Source organism: Natator depressus, chromosome 1, assembly GCF_965152275.1.
Source record: "Natator depressus isolate rNatDep1 chromosome 1, rNatDep2.hap1, whole genome shotgun sequence".
NCBI lineage: Eukaryota > Metazoa > Chordata > Testudines > Cheloniidae > Natator > Natator depressus.
In genome coordinates this window covers 292,075,558-292,097,570 of record NC_134234.1, presented here as the reverse complement: position 1 = coordinate 292,097,570, position 22,013 = coordinate 292,075,558, and the positions used below count along the sequence as shown (strand labels likewise).

Sequence of the window (22,013 nt, the reverse complement as noted above, 5' to 3'; positions counted from 1 at the left end):
TACCCCCATCCTCCCTTTGGCCAAATGTCACTTTGATGTGAGAAGAGTTTGTACTGGTGGGGCTACAGCTTAGAGCCCTTGACAGCATATGAGACAGCCTATCCCACACAACTGCAAATTGGCTTTCATTCTCTCAGAAAAACAAAGGATTCATGACCATAGGTTTCATGCGTCCCAACAACCTATATATTAGGGCTGTCAAGCAATTAAAAAAATTATTTGTGATTCATTGCACTGTTAAATAATAATAGAATAGCTTTTATTTAAATATTTTGGATGTTTTCTACATTTTCAAATATATTGATTTCAATTACCACACAGAATACAAAAAGTGTACAGTGCTCACTTTATATTTATTTTTTATTACAAATATTTGCACTGTAAAAAACAAAAGAAATAGTATTTTTCAGTTCCCCTAATTCAAGTACTGTAGGGCAATCTCTTTATCATGAAAGTTGAACTTACAAATGTAGAATTGTGTACAAAAAATAACTCCACTCAAAAATAAAACAAGGTAAAACTTTAGAGCCTACAAGTCTACTCAGTCCTACTTCTTGTTCAGCCAATCGCTCAGACAAACAAGTTTGTTTACATTTGCAGGAGATAATGCTGCCCACTTCTCATTTACAATGTCACCTGAATGTGAGAACAGTTCCTCTGGAATGGTGGCCAAAGCATGAAGGGGCATACAAATGTTTAGCATATATGGCATGTAAATACCTTGCAATGCTGGCTACAAAACTGCCATGTGAACGCCTGTTCTCATTTTCAGGTGACACTGTAAATGTAAACAAATTTATTTTCTTAGTGATTGGCTGAACAAGTAGGACTGAGTGGACTTGCCGGCTCTAAAGTTTTACATTGTTTTGTTTTTGAATGCAGTTATGTAACAAAAAAACCTACATTTGTAAGTTACATATATCAGAATGGAACATCCAGCCCTAGTGACTGGTTTACATCAGGATATTTTATATATATATATATATATATATATACACACACACACACACACACACACACACACTTTCAAGGCTGTTTGCAAGTAAACAGTGAGAAACATACTTTTAGAAAAAAGTCAAAACTGTGATTGTCCTTTATATTTCTAAGTCTCCAAAATAGAAGTAGGTGGCCTCGGCTTCCAGGGCTCTAAAGGCTGACTATGCTTAATGGACATTACAGACATTAACCTTCCACACTTTTATTGCAACTACTAAATCCTACCAAAGAGTCAAAGGAAATAAAGACTCAGTCAACATACATTGGCACCTTTTTAACCTTCTTTTTATCTTGTTTTGGAATGGAAGCTGCTAGAGAAAATTAGGCAGTAGAAAGTGACCCAGGGAGGGCAACTCGGCAGGCACCTTGCCAGGTGCTGTTATAGCCCAGTGGAGAGGGCAGGCCTGGACTCCTCTACCACTGCCCCTACTACAGGAGGGACCCAAGCCATCTGCTGACCTCATTGTACCTCCATTTAAAGGAGGGCCTGAATTGCAGGACCCAGTCACTGGGATGTGGCACTAAGTGTGCTCATCACTAGGCCACCTAACTCACCCACATACATTGCACTATGATTTTTATTTTAATTACCAGTTTTCCATGGCCCCACAGTCTATGTTCTGACAGTCTTATTAATAGCTAGTGCACATTTGGAAGATGCTTTCTTTTGTTTGCTTTCCTCATTAGATAATACAGAACATCTGCCATATTTCCTGCAATACCTGGCCAGTAAGCTTGTTCGTGGGTTGTCTGGGGCTGATGCCAACCACAAAGTCCAGCCATTATTCTGTAACAAGTACTTAGAAGTATTAGTGAAGAGCAGGATTTCTGTTTGTTATAATCATCCTCCAATTCCATTTGGAGCTTGTGACCAGTAGAGATAATTTTTAACTCTTGAAATCGTCTAGAAAACTGTTTTGGAAAACCTTAAACCTGTGGAGAAAAATCAAGCTTGTCTTGGTTTGTGCTGCTGCTGCTGCTAGCAGCATATGCACTTTGGTACGCTCTACTGTACACTGCCACATGCACACAATGTACCAAGCTGGCCTAACAGCCAACAAAAATATCACACTGAGCAATGCTGCTAAGGCTGACACACAAACTGAAAACAGCAAGGAAAATATCCCACTGTCTTCCAGCACAACTAGTACCATAAAAGGGCACAACACACAGGACAGTTGTTAAAAAATTTATCTTATTTCCTAGCCTGAGTTCCATAACACAGATCACGGTTACAAAAGGCTATATCCATCACATGGCAGGCATTGGTATAAGAAAGAAAGAAAGAAAAACAAACAAAACTAATAAAGCCAATTATTACACTGCACAAACAGAAAAATCTAAATTCAAGGTCTCCAAAGAGATGAGAGGATTATGACGAGTTATTGTACAAGTGTCAATAAAATTCAGAGACTAATGGTTTCTGATCACCCAGTCACTTCTTGTTCACCTAACCATTTCTTCTGTTGAGGCCTATTTGGCTGCCGAGGTGGATTTAAACCTGAAGCTTGTTTGCTGCTCTTGGTGTTTTTTCATTGTCAGTGACCATGTGGGCACGTGTTACTTCTGTCAGTAGCATTCTGAATATCCTAAAGAAAGTCTGTGTTCTCTGGTTTTCTGCAGATGTCTTCTGTTCTTCCTATAGTACTGACCTTCATATATAGTTATGATGTATGACACTAGAGAGGATGGTATAGCTGTTATTTTGATAGGTTGACAGCTACTTTCTGTTTGCAAGCTAATCCCTCACATTTGCAATGGCGGTTATTGTTATAGTATCTGTTGTGTGCTGATTTCCTGGTGTATAGTTCTTTTGTAACTATTTCAAGGTTAATTGACTGTTCCACAAGCTTGTTAGATGCTAGGGCTAAAGTTTTTCTCTTTCGTCTAAATTGATGAATAAAGTGTTAATAGAGACTGATCTTTATTTCCTGGCCCCAAACACATGACATGGCTTATAATTACTAAAAATTAAGGCGGATCAGTAGCTATTGACTTGGAGGTGATCAAAAAACAGAATTTCGCCCTCCCAAGGGAAATTCTGCCATTTCAACATTTGTTTTAATGCCAAACAGGGATAAAAAGTTGAAATATAAAATCTTTTTGTGGAAAGAAGTTCTTAAAAAATTTTGATTATGAATGCAGAAGGAGAGATTTCCATGTGTGATGGGAGATGTAGTCCAGCTAGGGAGCACAGGCCATGGGAAGAATGGGGACATGAGGGAACCAGAACTACAGGTCCCATGAGACACCACACTAGAGATTAATATTGACCCAACACAAACTATTTAGTTTTGATTTTTTTCTAATGGAAAATTGTGCCCAAATCAGATTTCAATGAATACCCATTTTTCTAGGAAAATGTTTTATTTTTAATTTTTTTTACGAGTCCCAGTGAATACTATCATAGGTACTAAAAGTAATGCCCAATCTACAACGCTAGGATGAACAAAGGTTAGAACAGCAGCTTGAACTTTGATTTTCTTTGCATTTGTATGTTTTAGTTCATTATGTCAGTTTTATGTAAAACACTTTTAAAGTAAACTCTAAAATACATGAAAACTATGGGAATGATTTTCAAAGGCACAAAGGAAAACCCTTTAATCTTAATTGGTGTTGGGTATTTAATTCCCCTTTATATCTTTAAAAATCTGCCTCTCTAGTTCCCCTCACACGCACACACACACACACACACACACACACACACACATTATGCTCTAACTAATCCTTCATCACCATAGATTTATATAAAATAGAGCTGAAAAATGCTAATTAGGTCAGCCAGTCAGTCCCCACCCAATGCATTAAAATATGACTGTAACCTAGCTTATAATTTTCTAGAATTTTTCCACTCTGCCTTTACAAGAGCAAAGTGATGGGAACTTCCATCATTTCCTTTCAGTGACTAAGCCACAATATAATATAGCTCACTGTCAGGAAGATTTTTCTGATTGTTACTTGAAATTTTCTTTCTTAATATCATTACATTATTCTTAGTTTCACCTTTCAGAATACTAAATAATTCCTTCCTTCTTAGGGTTTACAGCCTTCTAAAACTTGTAGACTGTTATCATCTTACATCATAGTCATTGCTTAGACAAGCTATATATATTTAGTTCCTTTAATCTTTCTTAGTAAGTCAATCCTCCTTGCTATATAATCATTTTTATTGTTGTCCTCTGAACTCCTTGCTTTCAATCAATGTCTTTTTGAGATGGATGAGCCCAGAAACAAATGCAAATTGCAGGTGTGGTCTCAGTAAAGCCAACTATCAAATTCCTGCTCCATGACTGGCTGCCTCTGCCTTTGCAGCAAATCCCCTCCCCCCAAACCCCACATGGTCCATTGGATTAATCTATTTATACCCCAACATTTTTAAAAAAATGTATTTAGAGAAAATTTAAAGAGGATTATTGACCAGAGAACTTACTTATTCCTGTTGGGCCCTTAAGACTTTTACAGGTGATGATGTTTAAAGTCCAATGATACTAGTTCCAGAGATAGTGATTATAAGGGCTGCCTTGAATGGTCCATTATGCAAATACATGTTTAGACAGTTATTAAAACACAGATTTTTTACCTCAAAGCCACAAAAGTTCCTTTGGAACGTTTCTGGTTTACTATTTGCCTTTAGGGACTTTTACAATGCAATCTCTGTTGTCAAGGCTGACATGAGTCTTCTTTATGAAAAGGATTCTTGCGACCATAAACCATAGCCACTGTGGTCCAATCAGGTCAAATTTCACTAGAAGAGTCCACAGTTTATGGATCACTAACAATACGGATTGTAATAGCTCCTTTTGAAGAATGACAGTTGGCCCTCAATATTTTGCTGCTGCAAATGTATGTTCCATCTATATGCTAAAACCCTCATGAACATTGTTTTCAGAGTTCTGTTCTATTCATGTGCCCATCTCTAGCCTTCTTTTAAGGCTAGCATCTGTCAAGAGTTGCTGGTTGGGTACAGAATCCACGTTTCTAAAGTCATATTACACAGCTATCACCCAACTGTTTGGTGAACCTGAGGAAACTACACAGGGGCAGTGCTGAACCAGAAAAGACATTTTTGAATTACAGGAGTACAAAACAACATTTGAAACCACTTTCTATTTTTTATCTGCAAGACTGTAAATTAAAAATAGCTACATTGATTTTTTTTTTCAGGTTTAATAAAAATAAACATATTCCCAGGCTTAACCTTAATCATGTTATGTTAGCAACAAATTTGTTTTATTATTTTTAGGGCTAAGTTATAATTACCTGAACTATCCAAATAAGCATTTATAATGGAAAAGCAATGTAACTCTTGCTACCTCTAACCAAAGGGTTCCACTATAATATTGGAGCCCCTTTTACATCATATTAAGTCTATTTTTTCTAGGGCAAAACCATTAGATACCATAGTGATGGGCATATTAGCGTATCTTAGAGCTTGAGATAAAGCTAAAGAAGGATTTAGATAAAACAGATGGACCCTGGAGAAGTGACAAGGACTCACTTTCAGATCAGGGCACTGAAATATTTTCTAGTGCTTCATCACATACACAACTCTCCCTTGAGCTTTTAACATGACAGAATTGGATGCTGTGCTGAATTTGAAACCTGAGAGATATTGAAACATGACAAACCATCGGGAGCTAAAGAGTAACCACATGAAAGAGGAGTTTCCCATGACAGCCAAATATAATATCAAACTCTTATATACTGGCTTTAAATACATTATGCACTCAACTCTTTACCTGCTTGAGACACACAGGAGACAGCCAAATTCTTAAGGACCACCACTGTGTAACACCTCCACACGGAAAATATCTGGCCTGTGTGAAGTAAAACACGCTGACATATATTGCAACCACATGCAGTATTTTTGGGGACCGCTGTATTAAGTTTATGAATGGTTTATGTACAATTGTGTTCTACTCCATGTGGGAGGGTTACCACAAATCCTCCAGGAACTAAAAACAGCGGGTTATTAAGACGAGTCACTGAGACCAAACAACTCCAGAAAGGTACCTCCCCCAGCATGTATCATGATCAATGGAACTGGAGTCAGAGGATCCAGGTTCCCTGGAAAGACTGTTATTGAATGGACACCAGTGGAACAGGGAATGCTGGGAGCTAGGCCACATGGAGAAAGCAATGCACAGGGTTAATAAATGCCATGCAACTGTCTCAACAGGTGAGGGAACTTGATGGGGCTGGCGGTGAAAGGGGGACAGTCCTAGCAGCAAAGGAGGGAGACACTCGCTAAGGGACACTAGGTAGATCCTCCCCGCAGGAGTCTCTGGCACCTATTGGCTGTGGGGGGAGGCATGCCGATTGGCCAGCATTCCCCAGCTCTCAGGATCTAACCAACCATGGGAGGCTGGGTTAAGAGAAGAGAATACCTGGAATTTTGATGATGGATCTCAGGCTTATGGGATAGGGTCAGATCTTGTGGCCCTTGTAGGTCAAGGTGAGTCTTTGTGGCCCTTGTAGGCCATGGTCCCCACCCCTCTATCCCCTCATGGGGAGTAGGGTACTCAGACCCAGAGAGAGCTGAGTCCTGGGAGGAATGGGCTGAGCAAAGCCTACCCTGAGTTATAAGTTATACAGTAAGGAGCTCTGTAACCCACACACTGGAACCAATTAAGTGCCTGGTATATGAGAGTATGTGTGACGGGTGGGTAGCACCCCTCCTCTGTGTTCAGATTTACCAAAAAGTTGTGGCCTGCCGCTTAATTCTGTGCATGAATCTGTCCTCATTTTTCCACTGTGTCCACATCAAAGTTCTACCTGTTCAACTTAACCTGCATTCAGCTTCACTCTTTGCTAATGAAACACTGAAGAGGTTTGCATATACTGGTTCAAACTGGGTATTCCATAGACTCACACAAAGAAAGGGATTTTGATATAAAAAGCTGAGCTTGAACTGGCACAGGGCTTTCTTTCTAAGCCAGCAAATGGACATGACCTTTTGTCCAAAGGGGCTTAAATCCTGCTGAAGGACTGGAAGGACTTTGGGATACCAGGGCCCCGTAAGATTGATGGGTGACTCCTGGTATGTTTAGTGTGCATTTAAATTGGTTTACTGGGTTTTTTAATGTTTTGTCTTGTTGCTTTTTTCCTATGAATAGATTCATAGATACTAAGGTCAGAAGGGACCATTATGATCATTTAGTCCGACCTCCTGCACAACGCAGGCAACAGAATCTCACCCACCCACTCTTGCGAAAAACCTCTCACCTATGTCTGAGCTATTGAAGTCCTCAAATCGTGGCTTAAAGACTTCAAGGACCAGAGAATCCTCCAGCAAGTGACCCGTGCCCCATGCTACAGAGAAAGGCGAAAAACCTCCACAGCCTCTTCCAATCTGCCCTGAAGGAAAATTCCTTCCCGACCCTAAATGTAGCGATCAGCTAAACCCTGAGCATATGGGCAAGATTCACCAGCCAGATACCCAGGAAAGAATTTTCTGTAGTAACTCAGATCCTACCCCATCTAACATCCCATCACAGGCCGTTGGACCTATTTACCATGAATGTTTAAAGATCAATTAATTACCAAAATCATGTTATCCCATCATACCATCTCTCCATAAACTTATCGAGTTTAATCTTAAAGCCAGATAGGTCTTTTGCCCCCACTGCTTCCCTTGGAAGGCTATTCCAAAACTTCACTCCTCTGATGGTTAGAAACCTTCATCTAATTTCAAGTCTAAACTTCCCAATGACCAGTTTATATCCATTTGTTCTTGTGTCCACATTGATACTGAGCTTAAATAATTCCTCTCCCTCTCCGGTATTTATCCCTCTGATATATTTATAGAGAGCAATCTTATCTCCCCTCAACCTTCTTTTAGTTAGGCTAAACAAGCCAAGCTCCTTGAGTCTCCTTTCATAAGACAGGTTTTCCATTCCTCGGATCATCCTAGTAGCCCTTCTCTGTACCTGTTCCAGTTTGAATTCATCCTTCTTAAACACGGGAGACCAGAACTGCACACAGAATTCCAGGTGAGGTCTCACCAGTGCCTTGTATAACGGAACTAAAACCTCCTGATTTCTACTGGAAATACCTCGCCTGATGCATCCTAAGACCGCATTAGCTTTTTTCACAGCCATATCACATTGGTGGCTCATAGTCATCCTACGATCAACCAATATTCCAAGGTCCTTCTCCTCCTCCATTACTTCTGATTGATGCGTCCCCAGCTTATAACTAAAATTCTTGTTATTAATCCCTAAATGCATAACCTTACACTTCTCATTATTAAATTTCATCCTATTACTATTACTCCAGTTTACAAGGTCATCCAAATCTTCCTGTATGATTTCCCGGTCCTTCTCTAAATTGGCAATACCTCCCAGCTTTGTATCATCCGCAGACTTTATTAGCACAGTCCCACTTTTTGTGCTGAGGTCAGTAATAAAAAGATTAAATAAGATTGGTCCCAAAACTGATCCCTGAGGAACTCCACTGGTAACCTCCCTCCAACCTGACAGTTCACCTTTCAGTAGGACCCGCTGTAGTCTCCCTGTTAACCAATTCCTTATCCACCTTTCAATTTTCATATTGATCCCCATCTTTTCCAATTTAACTAATAATTCCCCATGTGGCACAGTATCAAATGCCTTACTGAAATCTTGGTAAATTAGATCCACTGCATTTCCTTTGTCTAAAAAAATCTGTTACTTTCTGAAGGAAGGAGATCAGGTTGGTTTGGCACGATCTGCCTTTTGTAAAGCCATGTTGTATTTTGTCCCATTTACCATTGACCTCAATGTTCTTAACTACTTTCTCCTTCAAAAGTTTTTCCAAGACCTTGCATACTACAGATGTCAAACTAACAGGCCTGTAGTTACCCGGATCACTTTTTTTTCCTTTCTTAAAAATAGGAACTATGTTATCAATTCTCCAATCATACGGTACAACCCCTGAGTTTACAGTTTCATTAAAAATTCTTGCTAATGGGCTTGCAATTTCATGTGCCAATTCCTTTAATATTCTTGGATGAAGATTATCTGGGCCCCCCGATTTAGTCCCATTAAGCTGTTCGAGTTTCTCTTCTACCTCAGATATGGTAATATCTACCTCCATATCCTCATTCCCATTTGTCATGCTACCATTATCCCTAAGATCCTCTTTAGCCTTATTAAAGACTGAGGCAAAGTATTTGTTTAGATATTGGGCCATGCCTAGATTATCTTTGACCTCCACTCCATCCTCAGTGTTTAGCGGTCCCACTTCTTCTTCCTTCTTTGAATAAATGTGCTTGCTTAAGAAAGAGCTGTTTGGATTACTGGTAAATCACATCTATCATAGCCCTCAGAGAGAAAGCAAAGCCCAGGTGCTGGCCATTAGGCAGACTGGCTTGCTGGGGATAGCACAAAGTAAGACAAGGGGCTGTGCAACCTTAAAAACCCTGCTCAGAAGGGAGTGGGATATGGGTCCCTGCCCAGAGATAGGTGGGGGCTGGAGGTCTGAGACCTGACTGGACACTCCTAAAGTAGACCATAAAGGAGGATTATAAGTGCAGTCAGCCTGAAACTGTGACAGACTCTATATTCAGCAAGCAGTTCTACAGCTACCTTTCCATCCCACTTCTATGGGCTCTGGACAATATGAGTTAAAAGTGGGTAGGCAGGACTGGACCACAGGAACGTTCAGGCACCCTGTTCCTTATATCATACCTGTGCTTTCACACACAGCAGACACTGGAGTTGGGTGTGGGTAAGGGGAAGAAAAATACATTCAGGCACTGACCCAGAGTATCAGGTACTGTGCAGGAAATTCCTATGTTCTAAGACCATTGCTGTGAAAACCCCCAAAAAACCCTTATGTAGCTGGTCATAGCTGTTCTCTGGTGACCACGTGTCCCATCAGAGACAGATTACAGAAAAACAATTACATACAGAGTAGCAACACCTCACCCACACGTTGCCATCTCTTTGCTCTGGGAGTATTGAGCAGCAATGTGGAGGCAACACATTTGACGGGTACCAGATGTACAGAAGTCCCTATCCCCTGTATCTCATTCTACACAGTGGATCAAAATGCTATGCACTATACCATATGTAAAACATAAGATATTTTACTTCAGCAGAGCCCATTGTGTCCTGTTATACTTTCAACAGAGGTTGTTTGGTGACTGCCATCTATGCTTATCTGCTACTGACCAGCTGCCTAGGTGTCCTGTCACATGCCGACAGATGCCCATTCCACTTGCTGGCCTTCATTCTTCTGACTTACTCAATAGTCTCCCTCATCAATTTAAGCAAGAACTTACACTCCCATTTGAATATACTGGTACTGAGTGCACGTATTTTCCTACAGTGCATACTTTGGAGCTATGCGCCATATTAATCTCTCTCTGGTTTTCACACAAATATACTGAATTGAGCCCTACGTGTTTAGAGATACAATCAGACAAGTTAGGAATTTTCTTCTTGAGATTCTATTAAGTTGGCATGTGGGCCTTCTTCAAGAACAGGAAAGTGATGTACAATAGCAATTATGATTATTTTATAGCTATAAGTGAATAGCTTTAGCCAACAGTTATAGTGTAAATGGTGTGTAATTATTTGCATTAAACCAGCTAACAGAATTGCTATGGAAAAAGCAGTTCTTAGACAAAAGAAGGTTTGCCCAGATTGTAACCTGAGTCCCACAGATTTCTGCTCATATTCTTAAAATTAGAAGGGTCCCATTCTCACATTCTTATGTGAACAGTACCTTTCTCCATGAGTAGTCCTATTAAAATCAATAGGATTACTTGCAGAATTAGGTATTACTCATTCTGGCAGAATCATACCCCAAATGATTATTAAGTGAACTGATATAGTACTACGGCACCCTCACTTTTGTATTGTCAGTATTCCTAGAATTCAACAATGCCTGTTACCTATAGGTATACAATTAAACAGCAGGGGTAGGAGAAGTAACTGAAATTGAATTAATTACCAGATTCTAAGCTACATTGACCATCCTATCCCCACCCTCTCCACAGACATTGGAAATGAACTCCATTGAATACAGGCAGAGGTAAAAAAAGAGCGAAGTACCAGTCCTACTGCATCATCTCCCCCTTCCTCAAAGCTGTGGAAACCACAAAGGGATAGCTACTCTCTTTGGCATCATATCTCCCCAGCCCACCCTAATCGCACAAGATTTTGGCAGGTAAACTATTGTGTCCATGTCAGCATAGACTTATCTGCTTTCTCCCCCTATGCTGCATGAACCCTACCTTTCCTCCCACATACAGTGTCTTCCTGCAGGAACCATGCTGTTAAGGAACTGGAAGGGCCCAGGGAGAGACAGGAGTTAGTACAAAGGTACATAGCCGTCACGCTTACAGCCCTAGCCTCCAGGGAGAGCCAAACCCCTGCTACTTCCATAGAGACAAACCACAATCTCTCCAAAACTAGAAAGGGAATGACACTGCAAGTACAACCTTGTGAAGTGCAAAGCCAGAATCAAATCTTCATGAAACCTATTCCAGATACATGAAAGCTTATTTCATTTTAAAAAGTTTTAAAGTTTCTTTCTAACTCATTTATTTGGCACTGAGAGGAGCTATAATTACAGACCAAAACACAACGAATGCTCCTTCTGACGGGAAACCCAGGGACACATAATAAGTGCATATAAACTGCAACAGTGTACTGCTAACCTTTATATATACTGAGCTAGCTGTCCATATAGTCATGATGAACCATTGTACAAACTGGCCTATTTTAGTTTTATTTTTTGGCAGTAGTTTGTGCCAATTCAAAAGCCAGTAGTACTAAAGTCATTTCATAATTCATACTGACAGATTAAATCTGCTCTTTTGTGTTTTATACCACATGTCATTCTTCATTGGAACCTACCATATACTGCCACCAGGACCATTTCTGCTCGTCAGCTATATCTGGGCTTTGTCTATAAACACTTAAATGCTAAATATTTCAACTGAAGAAACTAGTTGCTTTTCTGAACGAGCTCCAAAATCCAGCATTGCAATCATAAGATTTCTTAGGGCTTGTCTACACTTACCAGGGAATCAATGTGCGGCGATCGATGCATCGGCAGTTGATTTAGTGGGTCCAGTGAAGACCCACTAAATCAATTGCAGATTGCTCTCCCATCGACTTCTGTATTCCACCAGACCAAGAAAAGTAGGGGGAGTCGACGGGAGAGCGTCTCCTGTCGACATCACATAGTTTGGACCCCGCGGTAAGTAGATCTAAGCTACGTCGATTTGAGTTACGCTATTCATGTAACTCAAATTGCGTAGCTTAGATCGAAATTCCCCTGTAGCATAGACAAGTCTCTACTCTTTCATATTCTTTTTACATTTATCTTATGTAAAGTCACTACAGCCAAAAATATTCCAGTATTTATTAACTGTCTGACTGCACTTTTCTGTCAGTCCTCTTATTTTCTCTTTCCTTTGATGGATATATACTTTCCTTAGACTTCCATCCAATAATAACACAAACATCATGCAGCACCATTCCTTGATACTCTTTTTTATATGCCTATTTTTACATGCTGTAGAATGATCTGTTCACCCACTCTACGTCTCCTGTAACTTGATGCAAGAGGAGTTCATGATGGACTGTGATCATTTGTGTTTGTGCAGCACCCAGAGCAAAAGGACTGGGGCTTTTGGACACCACCAGAGTATAAACTTAACTTCAGAGACAGAATGATACAAAAGTATTACTCACAGTAGTGGTTTAAAGAAACTAAGTTACACCTACTGTCCTTATTTTGGTGCTAAAATCTGAGAACACAATTTTCTATTAGCAGTTAAACAATTTATTTAAATGGGATTATATACGTGTGTAAATATTTTACTGGACTCTGACAAGATCAGCATTTGGCAGGATCAAACCCATAATGTTCAAACTTTTCATTAGTCTCTAATCCATGCTGTAGTTGTCCATGAAACTCCTGAAATAAAGAAGGGCAGTTCAAAATGCAACAAATACTCTTGCAGTCATAAAAAGAAAAGGAGTACTTGTGGCACCTTAGAGACTAACCAATTTATTTGAGCATAAGCTTTCGTGAGCTACAGCTCACTTCATTGGAGCTGTAGCTCACGAAAGCTTATGCTCAAATAAATCGGTTAGTCTCTAAAGTGCCACTGGTACTCCTTTTCTTTTTGCGAATACAGACTAACACAGCTGCTACTCTGAAACCTGTCATTATGTAGCTCAAGGGTGTGGATTTTTCATACTCCTGAGAAACATAGTCTGTATATAGTCCTGCCTGGACTATATACAAGGTACCAGAGTTGTTCCTTGCAGTGTCCAAATATGTCCTTTGGTTGCTATAAGCAAGTATTACAACTGATACTTCAACATGGCAAAAACACTTTCGCCTGAGAAGCAATTTATTGGTCATGCAGATGAGACTGGAATCTGCAAGTACTTGATAGACTTTGAGCTAATGATCACTGTGATCAAGTGCACTGATAAGAAAACATCATAGTACTTAGTGTTTTAGTTGGTGATGTCAAAGCCTTTTACCAGCAGATTCCTAGTGTGGATCATGGATCTTATACACTGTCATGCGAACATTTGTGCACTAAATGCCACAACAACTATGTGGGTGAAACCAATCACTAAGCTCTTGAATTAACTCACTCAGGAATATGATAAGAGAAAAAAACACCCTATCACTTGTGGGTGAACACTTTTCACAAAGTGATCACTCTACATCTGATCTATCAGCCCTCATTCTCAAAGGAAACCTGCATAACACTTTCAAAAAAGGAGCCTGGGAGCTTAAAATTCATACCTTAGCTAGACACTAAAAATCATGGTCTTTATAAAGGCATTGGATTTATGGTTTATTACAAAACAATCTGTAACTCACTAACCCCCCTTTTTGTCCCGTGACTACAGGGGTGTTAACAGGCCACTTCACCTTGAATGGTCCCTTAGTTTAGCACAGGTGTCAGCAACCTTCGGCACGCGGTCCCATCAGGGTAATCCAAAGGCGGGCCGCGAGACATTTTGTTTACATTTACCGTCCGCAGAGCTGGCTCTCCACACCTCCCAGTGGCCACAGTTCCCCATTCCCAGCCAGTGGGAGCTGCAGGAAGCGGTAGCCAGCACATCCCTGTGGTTACAATTGTGAAAACAGACAGTGGAGTTTCCTTACAGGTATGACCTGTTAATTCCCAACCTCAGGGTGACTCCTTTATACCAGGTGCAACTTGGTGGGCTGAACTGCAATACTACATGTTTCCTCAGTGCAGCCGTAATTATCTCAGTCCTTTTATCCTTCAGTGACTGCACCACCTAGGGTAACCAGACAGCAAGTGTGAAAAATCGGGACAGGGGGGGGGGGGGTAATAGGAGCCTATATAAGAAAAAGACCCAAAAAACAGGACTGTCCCTGTAAAATCGGAACATCTGGTCACCCTAGCACCACCATATACTTCGAGGTGTCATACATAACCAGCAAATACTGATTTCCAGTTGGTGTTTTGGTTGTGGGCCTTTCAAGTCAATCTGTATGAAATCCCGAGGTTTACAAGATTCGGAGTTTCTCTAAAAGAGTTCTTGCCATACTTGTGTTTGTGGTTGCTTGGTGACTGGTATATATCCATATTTAGCAACATCATCCTTTTTAGAAGAAGACTTCCCCCCATTTTCTATTTAAAAATGTGTTCTCCCATCAGCAACACTGAAGTACTTACAATTAAGGTGCAATTACATCTCTGCAGTGATGGAAACCCTTGTAGCTACATAGTGCTTGATCTTGATCCTTTTGAAGTCAATGGCAAAAGTACCAATGACTTTAATAGTGCAGGATCAGTCTGACACAGAATAAGAGGGTCTTAGTGGCTGTGACTTTGGAATGTCAAATTATTTTTGAACCTGAAACTGCATATGAAGCAATCTAGATTCTACTGAAGGAACCATGAAAGAGTGAAACTAAATTCATAACCCATTAGTTAATTATATCTCCTGGGAATATAGGTTCCTATGAGAATTAATTCTGAAAGGACAATTTTATCTGAATACCTAATTAGGCAAAAAAAAAAAATCCGGTGTTACAAAATGGTACAAGACCCAATTCTGCAGTCTCTTCTCAGGCAAAACTCCCACTTACATCAAAATGACTTTTTCTCCAGGTAAGGACTGCAGGAGAGAGACCACTATTTTACATTCACTTCTCCCTTTTGTTTCTTTAATTGTCCTGTGACGGTTAGCTGTTCATGCCTCCACTGTTCTGAAATGTTTAAAGATAATGATACATTCTGCATTCAGTTCTTTTATGCTTTTTAAATCGATGTATCAAGAATATTTGTTGTGAATAGGATTGAATTAGGGGCCTGATTCTGCTCTCATTCAATTTCGCCAAGAACTTCCATGGGAAGAGCAACACAATTAACAAATAATCAGTAGAAGCCACATTGATTTACACCAACTGAGGGTGTAGCCCAAAGACACTCGATAGAAAAAAAATCACAAAATCTCATGTAGTTAAGCTATATGAAGAGAAGAGAGGGAAGAGAGACCCCACAGAGCTAGTAAAGAATCCAAGATGTCTCCGGTCTGTTCATTTCAACTACTTCTGTTATTTGGTTCTTTCAGAATATGACTAAGGATTTATGTCTCTGACTACAGCCATGGCAAGGGTGAGGAAAAATAAAATCAATAATTTTGCATTGAGCAAATTCATATACAGGAAGTAAAGATGGTCTCGTTCGTCCGGTGCTTTATTGTGGAAGACCAGAATGAAAATGATTAAATAGAGCACTGGTCTGATACACTATGGCAATGCCTATATTCCTAAATGCAGGTAAGAAAAATACAAGTCTGTCCATCCAGAGAAGACTGTCTTTATTGTAAGAAAATCAGTCATTTAGCCATATAGCAATAGGAGAAAAGCATCCAATCCTGCAATGTGAGGAAGGCTTCCCAAGAGATGCTGAGTGCCCTCAGCAACCACTTTAGACAAAAGTATTTTTATTAGATATAATAAGGGGACCAGGGAGAAGAACCACAATAAAAAAAGGCCTGAGAGTTTAAGGTCCTATCAGTCCCATTTGTTTAGGGTCCTTGACCTTTAACAGAAGCATTGTATCTGATTAGATTGGCAATGCATCCGAGAACGACATAGCAGTTACACAAGGAGAAAGGCAGTAGTTAAAAAACCTCCAGTGATTTTTAAGTCAACACTGGAGAAATATACAATAAAATGGACTATTCTTGAAACTGACCAGTCCCATTACCATTGAAGTTAATGTGAGTTTGACTCCCCTTCCCCCCCCCCCCAATAAAAACAGCATGGGGCCTTAAACTGGAACAACTAGGTATACATTTAAACTATTTTGGAACTCAAACTACAGAGCCACACAAACGTGTTGCCATTCTAAGAATTATCCATTCTTGTAGAAGTCGAAGCTCTGAAATAATGAGCCCATTTCTGTTTAAATACAGCATGTGTCAATTGGCTCCTTTTTGAAGGGATATGCCGATGCTTCAATGTTAATGATCATAGTGACACATGCTGGCTGTAGCAGGGAAACACACCACTATGGAGATTCCCCTTTAAAAGGACCTTTAGTGACTATTCGCTTTTGGATCATTAATGCAAAAGTGACAAAGAATTTCTATTCCCACATTATACCTCTCTCAAATTACAACTGCTGTCTCTGGGTAGCACTACCTCTTGCCTGTTGCACCAGAAATCATTTCAGAACAGAGTAAAAACTCCTAACCCAACAAATGATGTGAACAATCAATCCTCTCTGTTTTAAAACTGCAGAGTGATGCAGGGCTTTATTCTCACTCCACCATATGTTGAACCATCTTCCCTGCTCCTGTTTAGCCACATTTAAAAAGCACATTGTAGCTGCTTTCAGATGACAGATCTACTTTCAAACATCCACCTTTCAGGATTTTTTTTTTAATGAAGCCTGCAATTTCTTTTCCTCAGAATTTAATTCTTGTCAGCAGCTTGATTTAAAATCCCATGACATTTTAAAACTATAATTAAACTTTAATTTGAAAATTAACAGGTACAGACAAAATAACCCAACCCAATGAGTTTAAATGATCTTTTTATCATTATTATTTCATTAAGAATGAGAACTAGATTATACGAGGGTTTTATTATTTTGGAATTAAGACCTGAAATTTATTTATTCAAACTGTGACAAGACTACTGCTTCTGTCCTTTGGCTGGCATGAGAAATAATCAGATGTTTTAAGACATGGCCAAAATTCATTCATTCTTTCTCTCGTATAATGGGTGCAACATTACAGTTCAGAAGGGACTCTTTTGTTCCCTGCAAATATTCACGTTTTTAGCCCCATGCCTCAAGTCTCTGGACAGTTCATTTCAGCATTTTGGTCTATTCACATAAAACTTTCAGTGAGTATTTTCTTAGCTAGAACTGGAGCTTAGTTTTAGCGTTTTCCAGCTAAATCAATTGCCTCCAGCTCAGAAGAGTGTGTTGTTATTATTCATTGCTCCCCACGACTCACAAAATAAGCCATCTGCCATCATCGTCCCTGCTGTACATTAATTAAGTTTCCATCAATCAAAAAAAAATGGGCAAGAGAGTGAAAGAAAAGTAGGCAAGGAGAGGGGGAAAAAAACATGACGCTTAAAGAACAGGACGCAGCCTTGCTGTTAAAAATGGATCATCTGTGCATCATCCCTCAGGAATAGTGTCAGCCATCAAGCTAATGCAAAAGTTCAGTCAAACACATTTGCCGGCAAGTTCAGAAATTATTCAAATGGCCTTGGTTGACCCCAGCCTGGAGTATAGGAAAGATGCTCGATACCTTGGAAGAGAAATGCTCTGCTCCCATTGTGCAGCCCTTGGACCTGCAGCACTCCGGCTATGGAATTTCCCAGCTGCAATTCTGACAGCACGTCAATCTGCAGCGAGGGGTCCACACCAAACCCTAAAACTGACCCAGAAATGATTAGTTACTCCATTTGCCGAGCATTTAACTTTTCGACAGCGTGAAGAAACAACAAAGAGAACAAAGTCGACTAATCCCCTAGCTCCTTCTCAGCCTAGTACCTGTCATCAGCAGCGCCTGGGAGCGACAAGCACTCTGCCCGACTGGCATGACCTACTTTAACATACATCTCGCCATGAAGTTCCATTTTGACTCAAAAAGCCACACGAGTTTCCGCCAGAAAATTCATGCGAGTCCCCCTCCCAGACTGCTGTGAAGAGAGAAATCGCCCTGGCTTATTCCATCTGTCTCTTCCCAGATTTTGGGGCGAGCTGTGGGATTTGGGAGATGGGGGGCGGGGGAGGTTGGCTGGGTTTTCCTCTCTCAATCTCTCGCTTTCTTCACGCTGCTTTTCAAAATTCTGGGCGTCCACTTACCTGGTCTCAGACAGAAGAGAAAGCAGAAGGTGCTTAACCAACTCGCGGACTCCATGGTACAGAGCTAGTCAGTCCATATCCCCACCCCCCCCTTTGAAAGCTGTGGGGAGCAAAATCTCAGAGCCGCGCACCCGAGCCGCCTCCTCTGTCAATAGAAAGCTCGGACCCAACAGGCGAGCGAGCCACTTAGCCTCCCCGCTGCGCACATCATTCCTGAACGCGGAGCAGCCGCCGCCCCAGCCCGGAGCCTCCGCGCCCCACGAGCCAGGTGCCGACGCCTGAGCACACAAGCCAGCCGCAGCCGACCAATGGAGCGAGCCGGCGGAGTGAGGAGCGCAGCCCGGTCCCGCCGCCGGGCAGAGACAATGGAGAGCCTAGCGGGCTGCGAGAGAATAAATTGCTCCTCTGGGGCGGGGGCGGAGGATGAGACGCTCCCGTGGCCCTTGCTCCCCCGGGCTCTGTCGCCAAGCCTCCCCGCCGTTACCAAGCGCAGCTCCCGGGCTCAGGAGCAGCTGGCGCCGCCGCCTCCCCCTCGCGGGCTCCCGCTGGAGCTCCAGTCTCCTCCCCGACGTCGGAGGGGGGACACTCGTGGGGCAGGGGGCGGCCTAGGGCCAATAGCTGCAGGCAATGGGGGCTGTCCAACAACGCCCGCCTCCTCCCGCTCCTCCCGCCCGGCGTCTCGGCACCTCCAAGTACCGTGCTGGGTTACAGCCGGGAGGCCCAGTCTTCCGGGGTGCTGCCTTAGATGGGGGCCCTCCCAGCTGCCCCACCCACCCCCTTAGCAGGACAGGATTCCCCCTGTCCAAGGGCTGGGAGCCCTACCTCCCATCATCAGAGAGGGGCTAATGGGCAGAGGGATGGGAGCCTCAGTTACCCCTCAGAATACCCCCCCCAACCTAGCAGCTAATGGGCCCAGGGATGGGGAAGCCCCAATTACCCCTCAGCACACACCCCCCACCTAGGGGCTAATGGGCCAAGGGATTGGGGGGTCCACAGCACCCTCCCCAGCTCCCCACTGTGCAACCCACTGGCCAAGGAGCTAAGGGGAAGTGATGTGGGATGAGGGATCCCAACAATATTGGGAACATTGGGATGATCTCCATGCACCTCATTAAGGGGGAGCCTGTGTGGGCCCCTCTAGCCCCTGGACCATGGTGTGTAGGGCAGGGCCCAGCTTTCCCGTGCCCATCCCACTGGGCCTCTAGCTAACGGCAAGGTGGCAGGCAGCCCTGCCTGCAGGAAGGGTGGGATTTCAGCTTCCTCGGGGCTCTGGAAATAGCAGGTGGCATGGGGGTGTGAGTACGAGCCCTGAGAAAGAAAGTGCGGGTTCATCCTGTATGACGGGCAGGAGCTGTCCCGGAGTGGCCCGGCCCAGGCAGGATGGGTGAGGCGCTGACATACCCTTCCTATGACAGCTTGCAAGATTCAGAAAAGTCCATTTGAACATTTCTAATGGGAACCCTTCCAGAGAAGGGAAGCCGCTTCGGAGGTGGGCTGCTGCAGTGTCAGTGGGACACTGGGGGGTGGGCGGTGGGCTCAGCATCCCTCTGCCTCAGGTTACAGAGGGGGTGAGGCATATACGCCACATGCCTCCCAGGGAAAATCGCGTGGAACTTTCCTGTTAAAACAACCTATTGAAAAGCCTCTGAGGTGTGAGAATGCTGGTGAGTAACAAACTGTCATTTCCCCATTGGACGGGGGCTGCTGATCTTTTAATAAGCCCTTGTACCACTTACTGTTTGATAGTGATGCTGCTTTACCACTTTATTTTCATGTTCTTGTTGGGAATCAGTGTCAAAATATTAAAGTAAGAACCCTAAGTGCTATTCCAATATATCATTTTCTAGGCTCAGGGGAAGTCTCGGATTGATCTTTTAGCACAAATAATAATAATAAAAATCAGACATCTCCAGTAATTAAATAAAACTTACATATGAAGTGGCACATCAGCTAGCGCAGTGATCTTTCAGTGTAAGGGGTAAACTGGAATCCAAACTGGATTGCCAGTGTAATATTACAGATGAGTATATTACATATGCTCCCCCAACAAAACTTCCACACACTATTTCACTGAATTGAGATGAGAAACGGGACAGCCCACATCTATTTTGTCTAATAACTACCAAAAATATTTTTTACTCTTAAGAATGGGTGAAAATTAAGTTTGCCTATTGGGCATTTTTGTAGGAAAATGGAAGATTTTTAGAGAGGACATTTTGAAAATCGTGAAAATAGGTATGATGGAGTGCCTACCCCACAGAGCCACAGAGGGGTTAATCATGCCCTGCCCCAGAAGAAGCAATGGAGGTGAGTCCTCCGAACAGCCCAAAGAATCTGCGTGAAGCACAGCCAATCATGGAGGAGTTGCAGGAAGCAACCAATCCGGGCCTGGCAAGCTCACATAAAAGGGACCTGCAGGGCAGAGTAGGTCAGTTAGAGGGCAGAGAGAACCATCAGCAACTTGGACAGGAAGTGGTTGGCTGCTGGAACTGAGCAGCTGAGTGCCTTAAGGTGAGGGTGAAGTGGCCCAGGAAAATATAGCAGCATTGACAGGGGTTACGGAGAAGCAGCAGAAGGCTGCTATTCACAGGGTCCCTGGATTGGGGCCCAGAGTAGTGGGCAGGCCTGGCCCCCTCCCCTCACTTGCCACTGGGTAAGTGGCTGGACTGTTGGACAGAGATACACCCCCCACCTGGCAAGGGGAAACACAGATGATGACCTAGCTGGAGAACTGAGTTGCAAAGAGGACACTGAAGTTCTGTGCTGAGAGAGGGGCCATAGGCAGGAGCAGAGAGAATGCTGGTGCGCAGCTCATGGATGTGGGTGTCAGCCTCAGGCTAATCCCCAGCACGACCAGGAAGAGGCGCCAGTCTGGTGATGAGGGCTGCAACTTGTGACAACAGGGTTTCTGTTGGCCACTGCCTGTAGAAGGATGAACCTTAAACTCATACAAAGGTTCTGTTTCCAGCTCTGAAACAAACTTCCCTTGTGCAAGATATTTACATTTCCACACCTTTGTTGCCACATCTCTAAGTGGGGGTACGAACAGTTATTTGCCTGTGTAAAATTATCAGTGAAAGGGAAAAAAAAGTACAAAATATTAGTTTATCAAATCTTAGAAATTTACCACTATTTTATGATTGCTGCAAATGTCACATTCATGTGTATGGTATTTTACAGTCATCTTGTGACTTTTTTTGTGCCTAAAAAACCAGCCTTTTATCAATCACAAAATAGCACCCAAGAGTATCTGGGGGTTTCCCTTTTGCTCAAAGGTCACCATGGAAGTCAATAGCAGAACTCCCATTGAGATCAGATCCAAAGCAGTGAAAAAAAGTAAAGTAATGAGAACTGCCGACCTCAAGGGAAATCCACTCTTCTTCCATGAAGCCTGAGTAAATAGGTTTTCTGAATATGCAGAGATTCTAAAGCCAGAAGAAACCACTGTGATCATCTAGTCTGCCCTCCTGTAAAACATAGGCCATAGAACCTCCCTGAAATAACTTCTGTTTCAACTAGAGCCTATCTTTTAGAAAAACATCCAGTACTGATTTTAAAAATTGCCAATGATGGAGAATCAACCACAACTCTTGGTAAATTGTTTCAGTGGTTAATTACCCTCACTGTTAAAAATACATACTTTATTTCCAGTCTGAATTTGTCTAGTTTTAACTTCCAGCCA

At 42.2% G+C, this 22,013-nt stretch overlaps 1 protein-coding gene across 1 annotated transcript in view; it reads right to left on the bottom strand.

Moving 5' to 3' along the window:
* NELL2 (neural EGFL like 2) overlaps positions 1-18,876 on the bottom strand; it is a 225,293-nt gene extending 206,417 nt beyond the window's left edge. Inside the window, exons 1-2 of the mRNA XM_074942171.1 lie at positions 18,332-18,876; positions 17,772-17,900 (exon numbers count right to left, since the gene is read on the bottom strand). Coding sequence (XP_074798272.1) covers positions 17,772-17,900; positions 18,332-18,386 — 184 coding nt within the window. The 5' untranslated portion in view covers positions 18,387-18,876. The remainder of the gene's footprint in view (positions 1-17,771; positions 17,901-18,331) is intronic.
* Between the last annotated feature and the right edge of the window lie 3,137 nt (positions 18,877-22,013).